Raw genomic sequence first — 22079 nt, 5'->3', positions numbered from 1 at the left:
GCAAGGGAGGGCAGTTGTGGGCGATCAGGCCTGCAGGGGAGGGCAGTTAGGGGTGACCAGGCCGCCAGAGGAGGGAAGTTGGGGATGACCGGGCCTGATGGGAAGGGCAGTTAGGGGCAAACAGGCTGGCAGGGGAGTGGTTAGGGGTTGATCAGGCTGGCAGGCAGAAGCGGTTAGGGGCAATCAGGAAGGCAGGCAGGCGAGCAGTTGGGAGCCAGCAGTCCTGGATTGTGAGAGGGATGTCCGACTGCCCGTTTAGGTCCTATCCTACCTGGGTCCTAGATTAGGGAGGGTGCAGGCTGGGCTGAGGAACACACACCCCCGTGCATGAATTTTGTGCACCGGGCCTCTAATCTATACTAATAAAAGGCTAATATGCTAATTAGACCAGGTCGACCGGACATCTTCTGGTCGTCTAGTCCTCCTTCCGGACACAGCCACGGTGGCGGGGGCCAAGGCAGGGGCAGTTAGGGGCGATCAGTCCGGCAGGCAGGTAAGTGGTTAGGAGCCAGCTGTTCTGGATTGTAAGAGGGATGTCCAATTGCCGGTTTAGGCCCAATCCCTCAGGGTTCCCTGCAGGATCGGCCAAGGGGTCCTGGATTGCAAGAGGTTGCAGGCCAGGCTGGCTGAGGGACCCCACCCCACCCCCCACCACCCCGTGCATGAATTTCATGCACCAAGCCTCTAGTTGACAAGTAAAATTGTATTGGTATCTATAGGATAATGGGCTTTTGTGGAATGTGCAGCCAGACAATATTTGAGTGATCCTTCAACTATATCAGTAGTGTTTGGTTTTGTAAAAGAGAGGAGAATCTGAAACAAAAATGACCAAAAAAAAATTAATATCTACTAAATCTGATTGGTGGAAGTATTTATATTGTATGTTTGAAATTTTAAAAAATTTTTTCAGTTAAAGCTAAGAAAAACAGTTTTCAGATGATTGGTGTTGAAAGGAATTATTACTTAATTATACTCTGATGCGCATTGCAGAAAAAGATTTTATTGCAAGTAAAATTGTTTTGTGTTTTTTTCTCAATACTTATCCTAGATGCCAGCCTGTTATTGTGCTCCAGGCCACTATCACTCCAGTCAACCTCAGTATCGCCCAGTCCCTTCTGTCCATTTCAATTCACATCTAAACCAACCACTGCTACAGACTGCACAGCAGACAGGTGAGTAGTATTTCTGTCATTAATTCTTAGTGCTCAGGTACTCCTTTTTTTCATCCTGCTTTATTTCAGTCTTACTATTAAGATACTGCCACACTCAGTCTATCAAGGGTCTCAGATATGTACATACATCTGAATATTCAAACCTGTGATGTAAAAGAGTGGGCAAATCTTAGCACCTGTAGCAAATACCACATGGTTAGGTTTTTATGCTAAAGGGTAGGGAGCCATGATGAGCAGGTTGTACCAGGCCGAGCAGTATGGTGAACAGCTTCCTGGTGCTCACTGCCATTATAGTTGAAGCCTTCTTTGCAGTCTGGTAACCCACCGATGGTAACAACAATAAAGAGGCAAGGCAAGTTTAAATGTCTCCTGAACCTAAATTTGATTGAGAACTTTAGCCTAGTGAAAAATTTTTATGTCTCAGTGTCAGTAGGAATGCTTCTAAAACAAATGATAGTCTTAAATATCTGTGTTTGTGTTTTGTTTTTCAGTTTGCTGGTTGTATAGTGAAAGGTATTTTAAAATCAAATGCAATCTAATACTAGGCATATCAAATATATATAAAAACTCAAAAGATTTTTTTTTTAAGCATTCAATGAAAACAATTGATCTCAATATATATAACTATCTTATTTTACTGAACTCATTTCTCTACACACTTCCCACCTAGATGTATACTTCTGTCCTGGATGTTGAATAAGGGTTTTTATTTTGTTTTGTTTTTTTCCGCTTTTCATCACTCTAGGTATTGAAGTAGAATTTTTATTGGTTTCTTTGGAGCCTTTTTGGCTGCTTGGCTCATTGGAGGTTCTCAGATTATTTCAGTGTGACTCACTGAGGCCACATAATCCCTCACCTCCCCTTAGGCAGTTTTTTGCTCTTGATATTATTCAGAGCTCTTAAGGGGAACTGCAGTTTCTGAAGGAAGACTCCTGCGCTATACAATCTGAAGAGAAGTGTTTTTGCTTCTCATCACTTGTGCATTCTTCAATGATCATTTTGACTTACCAACTTCCTTTACAAGACAGGCCTCATACTTATTATCCCTACAGAAGTTCCAGTCCTTAATCTGTTGCTTCTAGGAGTTGTCTTATACTTCGTATGTAGTTCTTCCTTTTTGTGTGTTACTGTCCCTGAACTGTGTGTGTGACAGATACTCTTCTAAAGGATGTTGCGTACAAGTATTGGTCCTTTTAGCCAACTTCGAATTTGCCCTCTGTATCCAATATGACTCATTAGTTCCTGAAGGTTAATAATATAGTCCACTTATAATGTAAACTAATATATGCTATCATTTTTAAAGGCATCAAAAATTGTTCTTTATACATAGAAACATTGGTTGTGAAACTGCTCATTAGCTTTAATACATTATTGTTTTGTTCTTACAGAAACTAGTTTCCAAGTTTTTCTAGAAACTCAGTGACTGACTTTTCATGTTGTTTTGGTCTTAATTTTTTTTCTCTCTGAAAATTATAATACTGATTATAGCTGATGCCAGGATAATACAAAAAGGAATTTACCTTCACATCCTCTATTCAAGCACCTTGTGTGTGACTAATAAATAGTTTGTTAGTAACCCTATTAATGAGGCAATCAAAGATCCTTTGTTCTGCATTTGTGTGAGCTAATTAGTTTTCTTCTTTTTCATGATTAAATTTTTGTCAAATTGCCTACAAAATTAAAACTTTTAGTCACAGATGGAACCAGTGAGCTTATACAAATGCATCCCTGCAAAAAATATTCCCACTTAATGGAAAACAACTGCAAATGACATTCCTAATTGAAGGCCAAATATGTGTATGACAGATAGCATGTGTTTATCATCAGTCATATTTTAATTTGTGGGGGGTTTTTCTAATGCTAGTTATAGTGAGAAGGAAGAAAACAGTAAGTAAATTAGATTGCATCTGGATAATATAGGCACAGAGAGAATACACTGAGTGGCCAGATTATTATGATCTCTGAATGCATAATAATCTGGCCACTCAGTGTATATCCTATATAATAAAAGGCTAATATGCAAATTGTCCCCTCCACCAGGAGTTCGACCAACAGGCAGGCTGGCCAGCCAACCGCCCATGTCCCCTCCCCCTGGCCAGGCTGGCCGGACTCCATCTATGCACAAATTCATGCACCGGGCCTCTAATATATTATATATATATATACACACTGAGTGGCCAGATTATTATGCATTCAGAGATCATAATAATCTGGCCACTCAGTGTATGTCTGAATAGTTTTTGACATTGTGTTTGGTCATAATATAACACTTTATAACTAGAGTTGGTCCTTCCAGTTATTTTATGTAGTATCCTCTTAATTTACAGCTTAAGTTAGTTGAATCTCATTTATTTCGAAGAAGAAAAGAGAAGTAAATTCTCAAAAAATCCTTATCTGAAAGGGAAAGAAATTTTGTTATGCCAATAAGTACAATAGAAATTTCCCTTGAAAGAAAAGTTTGGTAGTGTCAGTGCCAAGTATTGTGTTAGTAATTGTATTGAACCTTTTTATAGAATTTGTAGGATTTTAATATTTTTAAAAGTTATAATCTAAAGACTTTTTTAGTTAGCTAATGCTTATTTTTTATGTCAAAACTTATAGAAAATATGCATTTATGTTTGTAGGTGTCCTAATAGAAAAGTAAAATGCATTGGGAAATGGACAGGCAATTTTTTGTTTCTGATTTTTTTCACAGATTTATAACAATTTTTGTCTCAATAATTTACATTTTTATATGTAAGCATCAGACTTTCTTTTTCTTATTTTTTTCCTTATAGTTCCCTACATTCTGTCATCCCGAACTGATTAAAATTAAAAACTCACATCTTAACATTTTTTTCTTCAAACATTTAGTTAAGCATTTTGTTTTCTTTTATTGCCTGAAAGGGTGAATTAATTATTCAACCAAATAATGAAAGCATTGATAGATTTGGAACAATTTTTCTTCACTGAGGCACAAATAAATAATTTTTAAATGTTTGTATATAACTTTAAAGAAATTTTTGCCATAAATTAACAAACCCAGTTGAATCAACTATTCTTAGACAAGGTAGGGTATGGGCAATGAATTATAGGATTTTCTCTATTTTCCCTTTTGGAGACAAAGAGAAACGATGAAATGCTTTGGTCTTTTATCCATGTGTGTGCCAGAGGACCACAGCAGTTATTGGTCTCCTTGTCAGTAAACCACCAGTCTGTTATGGGAACTGAATTGAAATTAGTACTGACATTACAAATGAATAAACAAATCTTTTGTTATGAATGTGGAACTACTCTGGTCATTCAAAACAAGGTAGTCAACCTTAATCAACAGAAGCAGAAGAAATTCTGGCTACATAAGGCTTTTGGACAATGTAGTATATGACATGAAAGAAAACAAAATAGTCAATCCTGGCAGCCCTTATTTATTTTTAACTCCTTTTAGGTGTATCACCTAAAGCCTCTTGGTTTCAATTTACTCATTTTCCAAGTAAGGGAGTTTTACTATGTTTTCTATTGAAGCCTCTGTGTACCCTAAAATTCCATGATTCTGTGTGTCTATCTTATGAGTCTTTTCTAGTTCAGAAAGGTAGGAATATCGAAGACTTGGTTTGCAAGTGACTTACTATGAAGAACTGAGTCATATAAGCAACAGTTTCAAAAGATCTGGTTACTTGCCAGTTAGAATAAGGATTTGTTATCCTAACTCTTTATCATAAAATTTACAGCTTGGAGACTATAAAGTATACTACATTTACGAAGCTTGCTTTCTACTTATAAAGAAACCTTTTTCTGCAAGTAGTGATTATAGCAGAGATTTTAGGTTTGTGAGGCCCTGGCTGTTTTCTTTCTAGCTGCTTTCATTCTTATGACTCTTTTGAAAAGTTTGCAGCTTCACCATATATGTTTAATATTTTGCAATAATTGGCCTTGTTCCTGAGCTGTTGGATTCGGGGCCGTAGCACTGTCTGAGAGGTTTACATTTCTCACAGTGAACCGGTCTCTTTTTCAGCTGCTTCCTGGCTTCTTTTTACTCAGGTTTCCACTGCTTTTTTATATTTTTCTTCTTTTTTTTTTTTTTATTGCTGTATTAAGGTATTAACATTTGCTTATATTTTCCTGTAATTGTAATACCAGTTAATCATGCATCATACTCAGCAATAGGGACTTGAATTTAAATGACAACCTTGGCTTAATGTAATTTACCTTTTAAAAATTTGTGAAAGCTATTGCTTAAATTTCTTTTCCAAAGCAGATTTGAGTGGCAGATTCATTTTGTTTGGAGCTTTTCTTAAAAGTTTAATGTCTTGCCCAGCCGGTGTGGCTCAGTGATTGAGTGTCGATGTCTGAACCAGGAGGTCACAGTTTTATTCCCAGTCAGGGTACTTCCTGGGTTGTGGGCTCAATCCCTGGTTCAGGAGGGAGCCAATTAACGATTCTCTCTCATCATTGATGTTTCTATCTCTCTTTCCCTCTTACTTTCTCTCTGAAATCAATAAAAAAAAATTTTTTAAGTTTAATTTTTTAAGTATGCCAAACTCATTAGCAAAAGTAAAATATGTCTCTTTTCCTATTGCTTTATAACTTCTTAGGATTATTATGCATTAAAGCATGCCATAAAATAAGATACCTAAAATCATTTGAAGCTACTTGGGCTCTGACCAGGGATATAATTCCATTTGTGTGTTTTTTCTGAACTGTGATATTGTATGCATATGGGAAGCAAAATGACTCTGTAAAACTAAATATCATTTTAGTTTTGCAGCCAGTTGATAAATTCAAAGAATATAAATGCATTATATCTTCAGTCTCAGCTTTTCACATAACTCAGAACCATGTGGTTCCAAACTGATTAAGTTTTATTACCTGCAGACTATAGTAGGGTCCTGATGCACTACACTGCACTGTGTAGAACAAGCATGTCAAACTCGGGGCCCACAGGCCACATGCCTTGTTTATTTATTTAGCCCTTGTTAGCCTTTGAGTTTGACATGCTTTGTGTAGAAGGAACATTTTGGGATAAACAGTCTTTAAGATGCACAGAATATTGGCAGTATTACAAGATGCAAATTTAAATTAACTAGAATGTAAGAGGCATGCAAGGAAGAAAGGGTCCTACTGGGTAAGCAGGGGAGGGGTGCTAATAATAAAGACTTGGCTATGGCAAGTAGGGACTCTGGGCACAAAGTCATTTTTTTTACTGACAACTTTTGATGGGAGTAATAGGAATAGAAATTTTGTATTTATATTATTACGTTTGGTAGCCTTGGCTATTGTTTTTCCATTGATTCTGTGAGCATTTCTTAGTATTGTATGACCAGCACAGATTCAGACATTGTATAATACCTACCAATCCACCTATTTCCCTTTTCCCTTCTCCATTAACCTGCCGCCACTGAAATCTGGAGCCAAATGTATCTGGTAAGTACCCATAGATTTTCTTGAGTTGTATAGACTCTTCCATAGGACTGTCATTTAAATAGCTCTGAGCTGTAATCTCTGGCTGTTTTTATTAAATTTTTTTTTTTTTTTGGTGTTTGTATTTATGTTTACTTCAGGCACAGAGGTAGGAGTCCAAAGGGTGATATAGAGAAAAAAAAATAGTGAAGGTTTGCTGTCAAGTGTGTCTTCCTCCAAATTCACCTAAGGAGCTAGTTGAACTTGCCTGCTTACTAAGATAGTACCACAGACATAAGACAGATCATGAACCCTCAAAAACTTGAGGATTTGATTATTTGGAAGCAGTTCTTCTAAATTGTCCTGTAAATACCTACTTGCCAATAAATTTAAAGTTGGCAAAATGGCTCCTCAAAAAAACTACCCTCACATTGCTTCAGCTATACAAGTTTAGTTTTAAAAATATCCAATCTAATAAAAGAGTAATATGCAAATTGAATAGCACTCCCAACACACAAGATGGCTGCCCCCATGTGGTCAAAGATGGCTGCCCCCATGTGGACACAAGATGGCCAGCAGGGGAGGGCAGTTGGGAGGGACCATGCCTGCAGGGGAGGGCAGTTAGGGGGGACCATGCCTGCAGGGGAGGGCAGTTAGGGGGGACCATGCCTGCAGGGGAGGGCAGTTAGGGGTGACCAGGCCAGCAGGGGAGGGCAGTTAGGAGCAATCAGGCTGGCAGAGAGCAGTTAGGCATCAATCAGGCTGCCAGGGGAGTGGTTAGGGGGTGATCAGGCTGGCAGGCAGAAGTGGTTAGGGGCAATCAGGAAGGCAGGCAGATGAGCAGTTGGGAGCCAGCAGTCTTGGATTGTGAGAGGGATGTCCGACTGCCCGTTTAGGCCCGATCCCATCAGGAGGGACCATCTGGATTGGGCCTAAACGGGCAGTCGGACATCCCTCTCACAGATTGGAGAGGGTGCAGGCTGGGCTTAGAGACACTCCCCCCCCCCCCCCGTGCACGAATTTCATGCACCGGGCCTCTAGTTTCATCATAAAATTTAATAAACCTTAGGTTTATGGCTATTCCGACTAAGTAGTTCTTCAATTCTTTTTATCTTTCTAATTATATCTAATACATATTAAGAATGCTTTCCTTTAACACAAATGCTAGTTCAGGTCACCTATATAAAATAAAACTAGCCTGTTACAGCCTAGACCAGTGATGGCGAACCTCTGACACGCGTGTCAGTGCCATTTCTGATGACGCGCGGCTGCTGAGGCGGCCGCATGCCGAGGATGAAACATTTATGTTATTTAAACTATAAATGTCGCGAAATAATGTTTTTTTCCTCAAAGGGACACACTACCCGAGTTATGCTCAGTTTTTTGGCGAAGTTTGAAACACCAACCTCAAAAGGTTGCCCATCACTGTTAGGCAGTACTTTTCTGCTGAACACGCTATTTCCTTGCTCACTTCTCTGTTGAAGTGAAAGAGAGTTAAAAATAGAATATTCTTTGAACTCTCTAGGATGTGCCTGAGCCATCAATTTATATTGTCCTAGTTCTCCCAGCTTGCAGAATCAATTGTGCTTTCCTCTGAAAGTGCTAGAAGAAATAGGATAATATGGCAACATATAGTCCTTTAACAAAGAGAGTGCATTGTTAAATGACACCTATATTGAGATTTGGATATTTATTCTGTTGGTACCTCTTAAATTGTCCTTGCTTGCTTTATAAAACAGATGTTTTCCCACAATATTGACATTAATTTCTATAAAGATATTGTTTTCCTCTAACTTCTAGATTAAATCCAAATATATGACAAGGATTTTTTTTTAATTCTGATATACTGAAACACACTTTTTATTGAAGAAAGAATAATTTAGATATAGTAGCCAAGTTGGATGTTGAATGTCCTAATATTGGGAATACTCTTCTTATAGTACATTTTAAATGTAATGGTACTTTTCATTCTCTCGGACTCTTACTTCATTCTTCCTAATCTTCCACCTTATCCTCTTTTCCAGATCATTGGATTTTTTTCTCATACTTGACAGTCTTCAAACTATACTTTTGAAACTGTCAGGACTCTGTTCCTCCCTTTCCTGTGACTGAATAGTTACATAACAAACCCGAAGCATCGTGCCACTTCTCTGAGTGACACTGTAACAGCTGATACTCAGCAGCCTGAATGTTTAAACACCAGTTTGGAGGAATTTGAGCATCTTGAACACTTCTTTAAGATGTACATTTTATTAAGGAAGTTTGCATAAAGTGAGGCATGTCCTTAATTAGATGATCTTTTATGTGGCTGATAAGTTATTTTATTAATGATTTTGTCTTAAAAAGACAATAGTAAGGTTCTTATCTTTAATTGGATTAGTAGAATGGTGTTGTGGCTATTTTATTTGTTTTTGGTGCTTTCCAACTGAATATTTCTAGTTTTGCTACTGATTATAGAAACTTTAAGCAGTATAGAGCCCATGGTCTTAGGTCATTTGAAAAAGTTCAGTAACCTTATTGCAACTTTTAATGTCTTGCTCTTTAGAAAGTATACTCCAAAATTATATACTTCTTGACCAAGTTATTGGGTTGTTGTTTGTTGTAATTATTGGAATGAATAGTCAGACATCTCATTTCACTGCTGGAAAACAGTTTAGGTACCTGTCCTAATGGGGGTAGAATTTGCCTCCTGGGTGAGATGCCAGTTATACAAAGCATCAAATGTTAAATGGTGCTGCTTTTTTTTTTTTTTTTTTTTTTACTGTGACAGCCTTAGAAAGATTCCTCATTGAGCAGGTCCTGACAGCTTCCTGCTCAATGTGGGTCAAACCTGGTGCATTTTCCTGCCTTGCATGTAAAAATTATTATAAATCTACTCAGTATATAGAAAAGAGCCATTGCTTCACAAAAAGTCAAGACTTCACCCATGATACAAAATTTACCCCCTTGTACACAAGGTGTCCAGGTTAAAAGTGGTATTGCCCCACTGGGTAAAGTCTGACTTCTTTTACATAATCAACAAAACTTTTCTTTCTCACAGTTCTGGAATCTGAGAATTTCAAGATTAAGGCACCTATACTTACCTGGCAGGGAAGATACCATGATCACGAAGATTAAGGCACCAGCAGATTCAATGTCCAGTGAAAACCTGTTTCCTGGTTTATAGACTGTGCCTTTTCCCTGTGTCTTCTCATGGCTAAGGGATCTCTCTGTGGTCTCTTTTATAAGAGCACTAATCCAATTCATGAGGGCTTTTCCCTCATGACCTAATCTCCTCCAAAAGACCCTACTTCCTCATACTGTTATCTTGGTAATTGTCTCCCCCATATTCAACATAGGAATTTGGGGGAGACATAAACATTCAGTCCATTGCAGAGGTGTTTGGAGTAGGAACGGATGAGCACTTCACAGAACATATTCTAACCCCCAAAAAGATTTAATGCCACTGTTTCCGAAGCTCTCCTTCACCTTTAACCATACTTAAACAGTCTGAACTAGATCTGGCAGAGTAGATGAGAAGGCAAAATCCTCCCCTTTGTTAATGACTTCTGAAGTAACTGACTCTATTGACCAATTGCTTCAGAAATTAACAATCCAATATTAAGTATGTCAAGACCCAAATCTTCATTTTCCACATACAAATATCAGTAGCACTTAGATAGAAAATACTGTATAATTTAATATGTCAACTAATGTGATTATCTGAGGTTGTATCTTTTTTTTAATATATTTTTATTGATTTCAGAGAGGAAGGGAGAGGGAGAGAGAGATAGAAACATCAATGATGAGAGAGAATCATTGATTGGCTGCCTCCCACACACCCCTACTGGGGATCAAGCCACAACCTGGCATGTGCCTTTGACTGGAATCGAACCCGGGACCCTTCAATCCCCAGGCCGATGCTCTATCCCCTGAGCCAAACCAGCTAGGGCTGAGGTTGTATCTTTGTTTGTTTGTTTGTTTGTTTGTTTGGGGGGTTGCCTTTAAAACAGATTTATTTTCTCCTTATAAAAGTAAAACATACCATAACAACTAGAAAATACAGGAAAGAAGAAATTACTTTAATCACACATAATCCTACCTCCTCAAATACAGTACATTAATTTTTTCTTTATATTTTTTTATATGTACCATTTAAAAAATTTTTTTACAATAGTAAAGTCTGCCTTCTTGGCAGAGCAACTCAAATTGTGGAGAAGAAAGGCAAACTTACGAAAATTCTACTAGATAAATCTGTCGACTCGTGGAATATGGCAACAGGATATACCTTTTGAGCAAAGGCAGCATTTCAGGTAAAGTATCAAAGCTAAAGTCCAAAGAGGAACATTGGAGATTGACATGACAATAATTAGGCTGAGAGGCATAGACCAAGAGATATGGAACCTGAAATAAGTCACCATTTGACCCTCCTCTTCCCTTTCCCAGGACTGTGGGCAAAATAAGTGAAAGAAAGTCCCTCCTAGGGAGAGGACACTATTGGCTGATCATATAAACTCTTAGACACCTGGTCTTTTTTCAGCCCCCAAGTTCATATACCTGCCATCTGAACTGACTGTTCAACCTGGCTGGTGTGTCTCAGTGGTTGAGCATGGACCGATGAACCAGGAGGTCATGGTTCGATTCCTGGTCAGGGCACATGCCCAGGTTGCAGACTCGATCCCCAGTAGGGGGCCTGCAGGACACAGCCAATTGATGTTTCTCTCTCATCCGTGTCTCTCTCATCAATTTTTCTATTTCTCTATCCCTTTCCTTTCCTCTCTTTAAAATCAATAAAAATGTTGTTGTTTTTTTTATGAACTGACTGTTCAGCATCCTTTCACTCTGATTCCTAATTTGGATAACAATGCTTATCGTCACAAGTAATCTTCAATTCAAATGAAAAAAAGTTTCCTAGTTGATTGATTATTTACAATAATTTTCTGTTTTCCTATAATTAAATTTATCTTGAGACTTGGATATGTTAAACTTCAGTAAAAGTCTTTATTAACCAAAATGCTCAGAAAATGGAAAGTGGCCAGGTGTTTAGTGTTCTGCTTATTTGAACAATTTACTGGAATATTCTTTCTATTTCAACATTTGTCCCTGAGAAAAGTAAACTTTAAAATCAGACTGCTGTGTAAAAATCCTAGCTACAACACTTACCAGCTGGTGACCTTAGACAAGTTACGAACCACTCCGTGCTTTTGTTTCTTTACCTAAACACTGGGGATAAACTTGTACCTGTTTCATGAGCTTGTGAACATTAAATGAGTTAGCATGTGAAAGTGCTTAGAAGAGTGTCTGAAGCATAATAAATGTCATGTAGTATCAAAGAAATGAAAGTTATGTAGTATTCTAAATAAAAAGACATAGGAATTTTGGGCTAAATTTTTGTTTGGGTTGAATTCCAGAGTAGACATGAGAAACTGATAGTTTGTTCTAAAATATTTAGTTTTCTATCCTGTTAGCTTCTTGAAACATTCTTCTTCCTTAAAGTGCTGTAGAGTTCAGACCAGTTGAGTTCTTTTCTCATCCTCTGTTAAGTTAAACTCTAAATGTATTCTAAGAAAATTTACTTAAATACTTCCTTCCTATAGCCTTGTAAAATCCCTATTACTCACCTATTGAAGAGGCATTTTTTTCTCCATTGTATTTCTGGCTCCTTTGTCGAAAAAGCATCTGTCCCTATACATGTGGTTTTATATCTGAGCTCTCAGTTCTGTTCCATTGATCTGTGTGTCTATTTTTCTGCCAATGCCATGTTGTTTTGATTTGAAAGAAAGAGGAAGGGAAAGGGAGAAAGAGAAACATTGATGTGAGAGAAACATTCATCTCCTGCATGCCCCCCACTGGGGATCAAGCTCATAACCCAGGCATATGCCCTGACCAGGAGTCAAATCATTGTCCTTTGGTGCACAGCATGATGCCCAAACCACTGAGCCACACCAGCCAGGGCTATAGTTTTCTTTTTCTGTGTTATCCTTGCAAGGTTTTGGTATCAGGGTTATGTTGGCCTCATAAAACGTGTTAGGAAATATTACCTCTTCTTAATATTTTGGAAGTGTTTGAGAAGAACAGTTATCAAATTTTCTTTGACTACTTGGTAGAATTTACCAGTGAAGCCATCTAGTCCTGGACTTTTATTTTTTGGGAGATTTTTGATAGCTGTTATAATTTCCTCAGTACTGATGGCTCTATATAGATTTTCCAATTCTTCATGATTCATTCTAGGGAGATCATATATTTCTAGGAACCTATCCATTTCTGTAGGTTATTGAATTTGGTGGCATATAGTCTTTCATAGTATTCTAGTATGATCTATTGTATATCTGTAGTGTCTGTGGTAACTTGTCTTTCATTTCTGTTTTTTGTTTGTTTTTTTTTTGTCTATATGAGTCTTTTCTCTTTTTCCCTTAGTGAGTCTAGCCAGAGTTTGTCAATTTGATCAGTCTTTTTTTAAAAAAAACAAACAGCTCTTTATTGTATTAAATTTTTGTAGTTATTTTGTTCTCTATTTCATTCAATTCTACTCTAATTTTTATTCTTTCTTCTGCTGACTTTGGGTTGTTTTTGTTCTTTTTCTAGTTCTTTGAGATATAATGTTAGGTTGTTTACTTGGGATTTCTCTTGTTTCTTGAGATAGGCCTTAATATAAACTTCCCTTTTATTACTGCTTTCGCTGCATCCCAGAAGTTTTGATAAGTCTATTGTCATTCTTGTTGGTCTCTCTATATTTTTTCATCTCACCTTTTATTTCTTCTTTGGCCCAGTCATTTTTTAGTAGTATATTGTTTATACTTATGGGTTTCTTTTTTTTTTTTTTAATATATTTTATTGATTTTTTTTTTTTACAGAGAGGAAGGGAGAGGGATAGAGAGAAACATCGATGAGAGTTTAGAAACATCAATCAGCTGCCTCCTGCACACCCCCTAATGGGGGTGTGCCCGCAACCAAGGTACATGCCCTTGACTGGAATCGAACCTGGGACCCTTCAGGCCACAGGCCAACGCTCTATCTATCCACTAAGCCAAACCGGTTAGGGCCTTATGGGTTTCTTTACTGCCTTTTTGCAGTTGATTTCGAAATTCAAAACATGTGGTCAGAGAATATTCTTGGTGTGATTTTAATCTGAAATTTGTTGAGGTTAGTTTTGTGACAAAACATATGGTCTATCCTTGAGAATGTTCCTCATGCACTAGAGAAGAATGTATAATCTGATGTTCTGGGACGGTGGTCGGCAAACTCATTAGTCAACAGAGCCAAATATCAACAGTACGACGATTGAAATTTCTTTTGAGAGCCAAATTTTTTAAACTTAAACTTCTTCTAACACCACTTCTTCAAAATAAACTCGCCCAGGCCATGGTATTTTGTGGAAGAGCCACACTCAAGGGGCCAAAGAGCCACATGTGGCTCGCGAGCCACAGTTTGCCGACCACTGTTCTGGGATGAGAGGCTCTGTAAATGTCATTTATGTCCATTTGGTGTAGAGTTTAATTTAAAGCCATTACTTCTTTATTGATTTTCTGTTTGTATGATCTATCTAGAGCTGTCACTGGAGTGTTAAGGTCCTAACTATGATTGTGTTTTTGTCTGTTTTTCCCTTCAATTCTGTTAGTAGTTGCTTTATTTATTTTGCTGCTCCCTGATTGAGTGCATATATATTAAGTATTATGTCGCCCTGGCCGGCGTAGCTCAGTGGTTGAGCATCACCCTATAAATCAGGAGGTCATGGTTTGATTCCCGGTCAAGACACATGCCTGAATTGCGGGATTGATCACCAGTATGGGGTGTGCAGGAGGCAGCCAATCAATGATTCTCTCTTATCATTGATGTTTTATCTCTCTCTTGCTCTCCCTTCCTCTCTGAAATCAATTTAAAAAAATTTTTTTTAAGTATTATGTCTTCTTGATATAGTAATCATTATTATAAAATGTCCATCTTTGTCTCTTGTTACCTTTGTTTTCTTGAAATCTGTTTTATCGGGTATAAGTATGGCTACACCTGCTTTTCTTGAATGGTATTTACTTGGAGAATCATTTTTCACCTTTCACTTTGAGTCTAACTTTGTCTTTGCAGCTTAGATGTGTCTCCTGAAGGCAGCATATTGTTGGGTTTTGTTTTTTGATCCAGTCTGCTACTCTGCCTCTTCTTTCTGTTTCCTCTTTTTGTAAGCTACTAGTATGTGTGTCAGTTTTAAGTTTTTTTGTGTGTTGTTATCATTAGGTTTTATGAAAAATAAAGTTTCATGTTTACAGTAGTCCTTTTTCTTTTGAATGCATCTGATCTCTATCCTCCTTTGCAAATTCATACCTTTACCTCTTCATACCTTTATGTTTTTGTTGTCCTAAGTTATCCCTGTTTATGCTATTACATTTTTTAGTGGTCTTACGTACAGTTTTGTGACCTTTTGTTCTTTGTTTCAGGTAGAATAACCCTCTTGATTATTGCGTGTAATGGCGGTTTTCTGGTGATAAATTTCCTCAGCTTCTATATGTCTGGAAAAGCCTTTATTCCTCCTTCATATTTAAAGGATAATTTGGCTGACTATATTATTATTGGCTGTAATTTCTCTCTTTCAATAGTTTGAATATTTGGTTCCATTCTCTTCTGGCTTGTAGAGTTTCTGCTAAAAAGTCCAATGGTAAGATAATAGGCTTTCCTTTCTAGGTTTCTTCTCCTTTTCCCTGGCTGCCTTGAGAATTATTTCATATATATATATATATATATATATATATATATATATGCTTTTTTTTTTATTGACTTAAGAGAGAAAGAGAGAGAGAGAAACACCAATGATGACAGAGAATCATTGATTGGCTGCTTCCTGCATGCACCTTTCTGGGAATCAAGCCCGCAGCCCAGGCATGTGCCCTTGACAGGAATCGACCCCGGGACTCTATAGTCCTAGGGCCGAGGCTTTATCCACTGAGCCAAACCGGCTAGGGCGAGGATTGTTTCTTTGTCATTAATTTTTTTTTTAAATCCTTACCCTAGGACAGTGGTCGGCAAACTCATTAGTCAACAGAGCCAAATATCAACAGTACAATGATTGAAATTTCTTTTGAGAGCCAAATTTTTTAAACTTAAACTCCTTCTAGCGCCACTTCTTCAAAATAGACTCGCCACACTCAAGGGGCCGCAGTTTGCCGACCACTGCCCTAGGACATGGTGGTGGTTATTATTATTATTATTATTATTATTATTGATTTTTAGAAAGAGAGGAAAGGGAGAGAAAGAAAGAGAAACATCAATATGAGAGAGAAACATGAATCAGTTGTCTCCCATACATGCCCCAACTGGGGATCAAACCCGCAACCTTTTAGTGTATAGGATGACACTCCAACCAACTGAGCCACCTGTTGAGGGCTCTTTGTCATTAATTTTTGACAATTTTAAGACAATGTGCTTTGGAAAAGGCCTTTTTGTATTGAGGTCACTAGGTGGTCTGTGCTTCTTGGATTCGAGGATCTAGCTCTTTCCTGTTTGAATTGGCTCTTCATTTCCTCCTCCCTCTTCTTCTGGTATGCCTATTATTCTTATACTAGGGGCCCGGTGCACACAGATTCGTGCACAGGGGTTAGGTCCCTCAGCCCAACCTGCACCTTCTCCAATCCGGGAGTTTCTGTCTGTCTTTGCAATCATATGAGCGAATTGTTTGAGACCCCAACCCAGTTTGGTTTGGTGCTCACAGAATAATAGAGGTCTTTTTTTTTTTTTTTCTTTGCTCCATTGGTGGAAATTTCCTGCAGGATATCTTCCCTTTAATTTTGCCTCGACATTGTGACTTTACTTATGTCTCTCACCTTTGCTTTCCTTCCATCCCCCACCTGCAACAGTAACTTGCTCCAGGCTCACTTTGCTCTAGTGTCTAGGAGATCCCACAACGCATCTGCCACCAGAACTATAATTCCCAGTATTCCTGGTGCTCCCCATGCTCTGGGCTTCCGCTTCCTGGCTTCCGGTCCAGGGGCTGCCACCAGAACTACGATTCCCAGAATTCCTGGTGCTCCCCATGCTCTTGGTTTCCACTTCCGGTCCAGGGGCTGCACAAATGAAAAGGACTGCGAACTACAGCCGCCCCCAGGCCGGGCTGACAGGACTGGACACTACAGTGGCGTCCCCGGGACCCCGGCCGCTCGGCGCTGGCACGTGCACCTGCTGGCCACAGGCTCGAAGCAGGTGGGGTCCCGGGAACACCCACCCTGCCCCCGGCTGCTCGGCGCATGTGCGCTGCCCACAGGCCCGTCATCTTTGTCAGGTTTATTTGCATATTCGCTCCTCATTGGCTGTGGGCATTGTGGAGGTACAGTCAATTTACATATTTGTCTATTAGTATAGATTGGTCTTTCTAATGGAGTCAGCTAGTTCTCATAGAGTTCTTTCATTTCCTCGTATGCTCAAGTCTCTCTTCACTTTGCATCACTTCTAGATTTCTATCTTCAGTATCACTGATCCTTTTCTCCATCTGGTCCCCTCTATTTCCTATGCTTGCTAGTTTAATCTTGATCTCTTCTCTTTTTTTAAATATATTTTTATTGATTTTAAAGAGAAAGGGAGAGGGAGAGAGGCAGAAACATCAATGATGAGAGAGAATCACCGGTTGGCCTCCTCTCGCACACTCCTCACTGGGGATCAAGTCCATAACCCGGGCATGTTCCCTGACTGGGAATCGAACAGTCACCTCCTGGTTCATAGCTCAATGCTCAACTGCTGAGCCACACCGGCAGGCTAATTTTGATCTCTTTTATAGAGTTTTTCATCTCCAGAATTTCTATTTGGTTCTTTTTAAATGTTTTAATCTCTTTGGTAAAGTACTAATTTTGTTCTTTGATTTGTTTTCTGAGCACATTAAATTGCCCCTCTACATATATTCTCCCATTTCATTGACTGTTTTCAGAACTACCAAATTGAATTCTCTGTCATTTATATCACATATTTACATGTCTTTAAGTTTGTTTTCTGGATATTTTTTCTTTTCTTTTTTTCCTGAGTTGCCTTTTTACCTTGGTTTTTCACAGTATTTGACAGATTTCATCTCTGTCTTGGCATCTATGTGTGAGTGGTGCTTTTCTAGCAGATTAATACGAAAAGGTCTTCTCTTCTCTGGTAGGTGACACTGAGTCAGTGTTTTTTTCATTGTTTTTATCGTTTTTATTTATTTTAGGAAGAGAGAGAGAGAGCGCTCCAGCCAAACACATCTGTTCTTTCACCCATTCATGCATTCATTGGTTGATTCTTATATGTGCCCATACTAGGGATCAAACACACAACCCTGGCGTATCACGATGACCCTCTAACCAGTGAGGCTGCCTGGCCAGGGTTGAATCACAAGATTATTTTAGCTCTGTGAAATCTCAGTGCTGTCCCCTGAAGCCCTTAGTGTAGCCTCGATGCGTGGAGGTTGGGTCTCTGGAGAAAGTGACCAGCTTATTTGTTGTTTTGCCCTCCCAGTAATGGTGACCTCAGACCTCTCCAGGGTCCCCTCTCCATGCCCCGATCCAGGACCAGTTGCAGGGAAAAAGTGAATCTGTAGTACAAGTTATTGGGTTTGCAGGTAATGTGCTCCGCATCTGGACACCAAGTGCAAAAAGAGGCTATGGGGGGCAGCAGGGCTCTATGGATTTGTTTCTCTGCCTAGAATGTCGATGGCCTGAAAACTGCAGCTACTCTCCCATGCACCTGCACTTACTCTCCCATGCACCTGTAGGAATGTCCACCTAATCTCGTTGCTCCTCCTGGCTGAAGGGAGTGCCATCCATAACCCCTTCAGCCTCCCTTCTCCAGGCTGAGCCCCACCATGAGCTCCTGGCTGTAGGGCTACATCCATGGCTTGTCTCAGCCCTTCTCCCTTCTCAGCCTCCCCTTTTGTTCCCACTTGCCCACCTTTACATGTTTCAGTGCACAGATCTTTCAGGCGTGCTTTATGTTGAGTTATAGCTGTTCCAATTGGAATTTCAAGTGGATCTCTCACACCACCATTCCTTTGATGTCACTCTATGTGTTTCTGTTAAAAGACACCTTTCCATATGCAACATCTTCCCACTTGTCACTGCCAATGCTGCTCTCCAAATGCAACACCTTCCCTTATGCATAAGAGCCTATTTCTATAATCATTATATATCTCTTAAGATTTTAATATATATTATTTTTATTTCATTCTCTTAAGAATATGCTTTTCTCTATTGTTTAATCAGCAAGCATAAATATTGAGTGCTTGGCTATCTGATAACTGATATGAGTGTTTTGAGGGGTTTTGTTTGTAAATTTAACCTCACCCTTAAAAAACACACCATATTTCAGGATTTTTTAAAGGCATATGAAAACCATGAGTGATCAATTAGAACAATTTTATATTATGCTAGAGGCCCAAGGCCCAGTGCACGAATTCGTGCACAGATGGGGTCTGCCCAGCCCACCCCAATGGGGGCCCATTGGGCCGGGCTGGCAGGGGGGAGGGGCCACAAACAGTTGGCAGGCCGGCCTTGACCTTGATTGGGGTGTTGGGGGCCATTTGGGGGCATGGCCAGACAGGAGAGGGACCGCATATGGTTAGCAGCCAGCCCTACCCCCGATCAGGGTGTTGGGGGCCGATCGGGGCCTGGACAGACTGGTTGCGGGGGGCAATCGGGGCTCGGATCAGACTGGTTGGCTGCCGCAGTGCACATCATAGCCACTGGTCGTTCTGGTCATTCTGGTCATTCCGGTCATTCTGCCGTTCCAGTTTCTGGGCTTTTATATATATAGATTAACTATAGAGTTTTAAGAGATGTGAAATAAGACAATGAATAAAATTATGAGATTAAAATGAGTTTAAAGAAGATATTTTCTTTTAAAGCACTTGGCATTCTTATTTTTAACAACTTCACTATTTAAGATCATGTTCCTGTGTATTTATGTTGCTTCTGAATGAAGTACTAATGTTATTTTTCTATTTTCACAATCTTTAAAATCTAGAACTTCTGTTTCATTCTCACTGTTCTTTCACTTGTAAACTGTTTTGGATGTCCACCAATATTCTTTACTACCTCATCTACTTTTCATTCCATATACCATATCCAGCCCCTCCTGACTGTGCACTGTCCCTCAAGTATATTATTCATTTTTTTACTTTTTCCAGACTTCTTTCTTTTTCTCTAAGTCTAAGCCCAAATGTCACCACCTCTTATCAGTCAGGATTAATTTATCCCTCGTATTTTTATAAGAGCCTATTTCTTCTGCTACCCTGTACAGTATCATGGCTAAGAATATCTAATTGAAAAGATAGGCACCATGTCTTACTCATCTTTATATCACCCACCAGACACACCCTGGGCTCACAGCATTCTTTATACAACCATCTGTAACAAATGCCTAGGTGCTGGAGTCAAATGTTTTAGATGTCATGTTATGTTTTCACATTTTCAAAATATGCATGATGTTTGTGTGGAGATGTGTGTGTATGTGTGTGTGTGTGTCTCTATCTCTATTAGTAGCCATGGATATTAATGGAGATTCAGTAGCATTCAGGAATCTGAAATACCACAGGAAATTCACTGATGCAAATTTCATAGTATAGAGTCCAAGTGACTCTACATTATACCACTATGATATGAAATCAACAGCTATTGAAAGCTTTCTGAGTCAGACTTTTTTTTTAATAAGAGAATTTTAGGTAGAAGGCTTCCAAGGTGAATCTCCAAAAATTAATAAAATGTTTTTTCACTTAAAAGTATTTTATTGAACCCTAGCCAGTTTGGCTCAGTGGATAGAGCATTGGCCTGCAGACTGAAGGGTCCCAGGTTCGATTCCGGTCAAGGGCACATGCCTGGGTTGCGGGTTCGATCCCCAGGAGGGGGTGCAAGAGGCTGCCCATCAATGATTCTCTCTCATCATTGATAATTCTGTCTCTTGCTCCCTCTCTCTTTCTCTTTGAAATCAATAAAAATATATGTTCTAAAGGGGGAAAAAGTATTTTATTGAAATACCCATAATTTTAAAGTTTTCACATGGAATTTTTAAAATAACCAATTAACTCTTAATTATTTAGTTTTAAGTTTACAGGAAGCAGAGCTTTTGTGGGACATTAGAAAATTTAGAGAAAGGAAATCAGAAGCACATTTGCACATAAATTGGGTTTTGTTTTGTTTTTTTCAAAGTTGCATCCTGTAACTGAATTTATTGTGAATAAACTACAAAAGTAAGTTGAAAATTACTTGAAGTTTTTTAGGGGGATTTCTTAGTCAAGGTATTTTAAGTCAGATTGTATTACACTAAATACTGCCAAGCGTCCACATTTTTCTTTTAAATTTTAGTGGGCTGTAATTCTGACAAGTCCATTATAAGAAGTTAGTCTAGCCAAAACCGGTTTGGCTCAGTGGATAGAGCGTCGGTCTGTGGACTGGAAGGTCCCAGGTTCGATTCCGGTCAAGGGCATGTACATTGGTTGCGGGCACATCCCCCAGTAGGGGGTGTGCAGGAGGCAGCTGGTCGATGTATCTCTCTCATCCATGTTTCTAGCTCTCTATCCCTCTCCCTTCCTCTCTCTGAAAAATCAATAAAATATATTTAAAAAAAAAAGAAGTTAGTCTATAAAGATCTAAGCCCAAATTCTTTTTTGTCAGCAACATTTTGTGTGTGTGTGTGTGTAAAGTTTTACCTATGTCTCCTTTTTCCCCCTGATTGACACCCCCACCCTCAGCCATTTCCACCCTGGGCAAGCCCTCACCCCGCCCCCGCCCCCCCCCCCCCCCCCCCCCCAGTGTCTGTGTCCATTGGTTATGCTAATATGCATGCATACAAGTCCTTTGGTTCCAAATTCTTTTTTGTTTTGTTTTTGTTCATCCTCACCTGAGGGTATTTTTTTCTCTTTTCTTTCTTTTTTTTTTTTTTAGTATATTTTTATTGATTTCTGAGAGGACAGGAGAGGGAGAGATAAAAACATCAATGATGAGAAAGAATCATTGGTCGGTAGAGAGAGTGGAAGAGAGGAGGAGAGACAGAGAGAGAGAAACATTGATGTGAGACACATTGATTCCTTGCCTCCCACACACTCCCTGACTGGGGCTGGGGCCTGCAACCAACATATGTGCCCTTGACCAGAATCAAACCTGCAACCCTTCAGTTCCAGGCTGAGGTTCTAACCCCTGAGCAAAACCAGTTTCAGCTAGTCCTAAATTCTAATGCTGCAATATATGCATGCCGCTGTGTGTGTTGGGGGGGGGGGGGTGCGGAGGGGGCAGGGTCTTGTGTTTAGAGGTGGCATTTCCAACACAAGAAAACATATTCACGTCCCATTTTCACTCCTGCCCTTTATTTCCCTAGGTGTGGAAGTGTGTCAGTATATTTTTTTACAGTGTTTTGGTATTTAGGGTATTAATTTAAAATACTTGTCATTTGATAAACTTGAAAATAGGGTTGAATATTAAGTATACTAAAGAACAAGAAAGAAATTTCTTCTGCTTGTCCTTTATCTGCCTACAAGTTTAAGTATTATATGATTCACAGGGGGTAAGGTTTAAGAAACAGTATATTGTCAATCACTTATTACAGATAAGGATTAGAATTTACATT

At 39.1% G+C, this 22079-nt stretch overlaps 1 protein-coding gene across 6 annotated transcripts in view; it reads left to right on the top strand.

The window, feature by feature from the left end:
- Positions 1-22079, top strand: part of R3HDM1 (R3H domain containing 1) — a 126999-nt gene that overhangs the window by 58961 nt on the left and 45959 nt on the right. For all 6 annotated transcript variants that reach the window (XM_079781902.1, XM_079781900.1, XM_079781899.1 and 3 more), the window contains one exon: positions 1049-1172. In XM_079781902.1, coding sequence (XP_079638028.1) covers positions 1049-1172 — 124 coding nt within the window. The remainder of the gene's footprint in view (positions 1-1048; positions 1173-22079) is intronic.

This window comes from Cnephaeus nilssonii (assembly GCF_951640355.1).
Source record: "Cnephaeus nilssonii genome assembly, chromosome: 10".
Classification (NCBI taxonomy): Eukaryota; Metazoa; Chordata; class Mammalia; order Chiroptera; family Vespertilionidae; genus Cnephaeus; species Cnephaeus nilssonii.
This window is presented reverse-complemented; position numbering and strand designations above follow the sequence as displayed.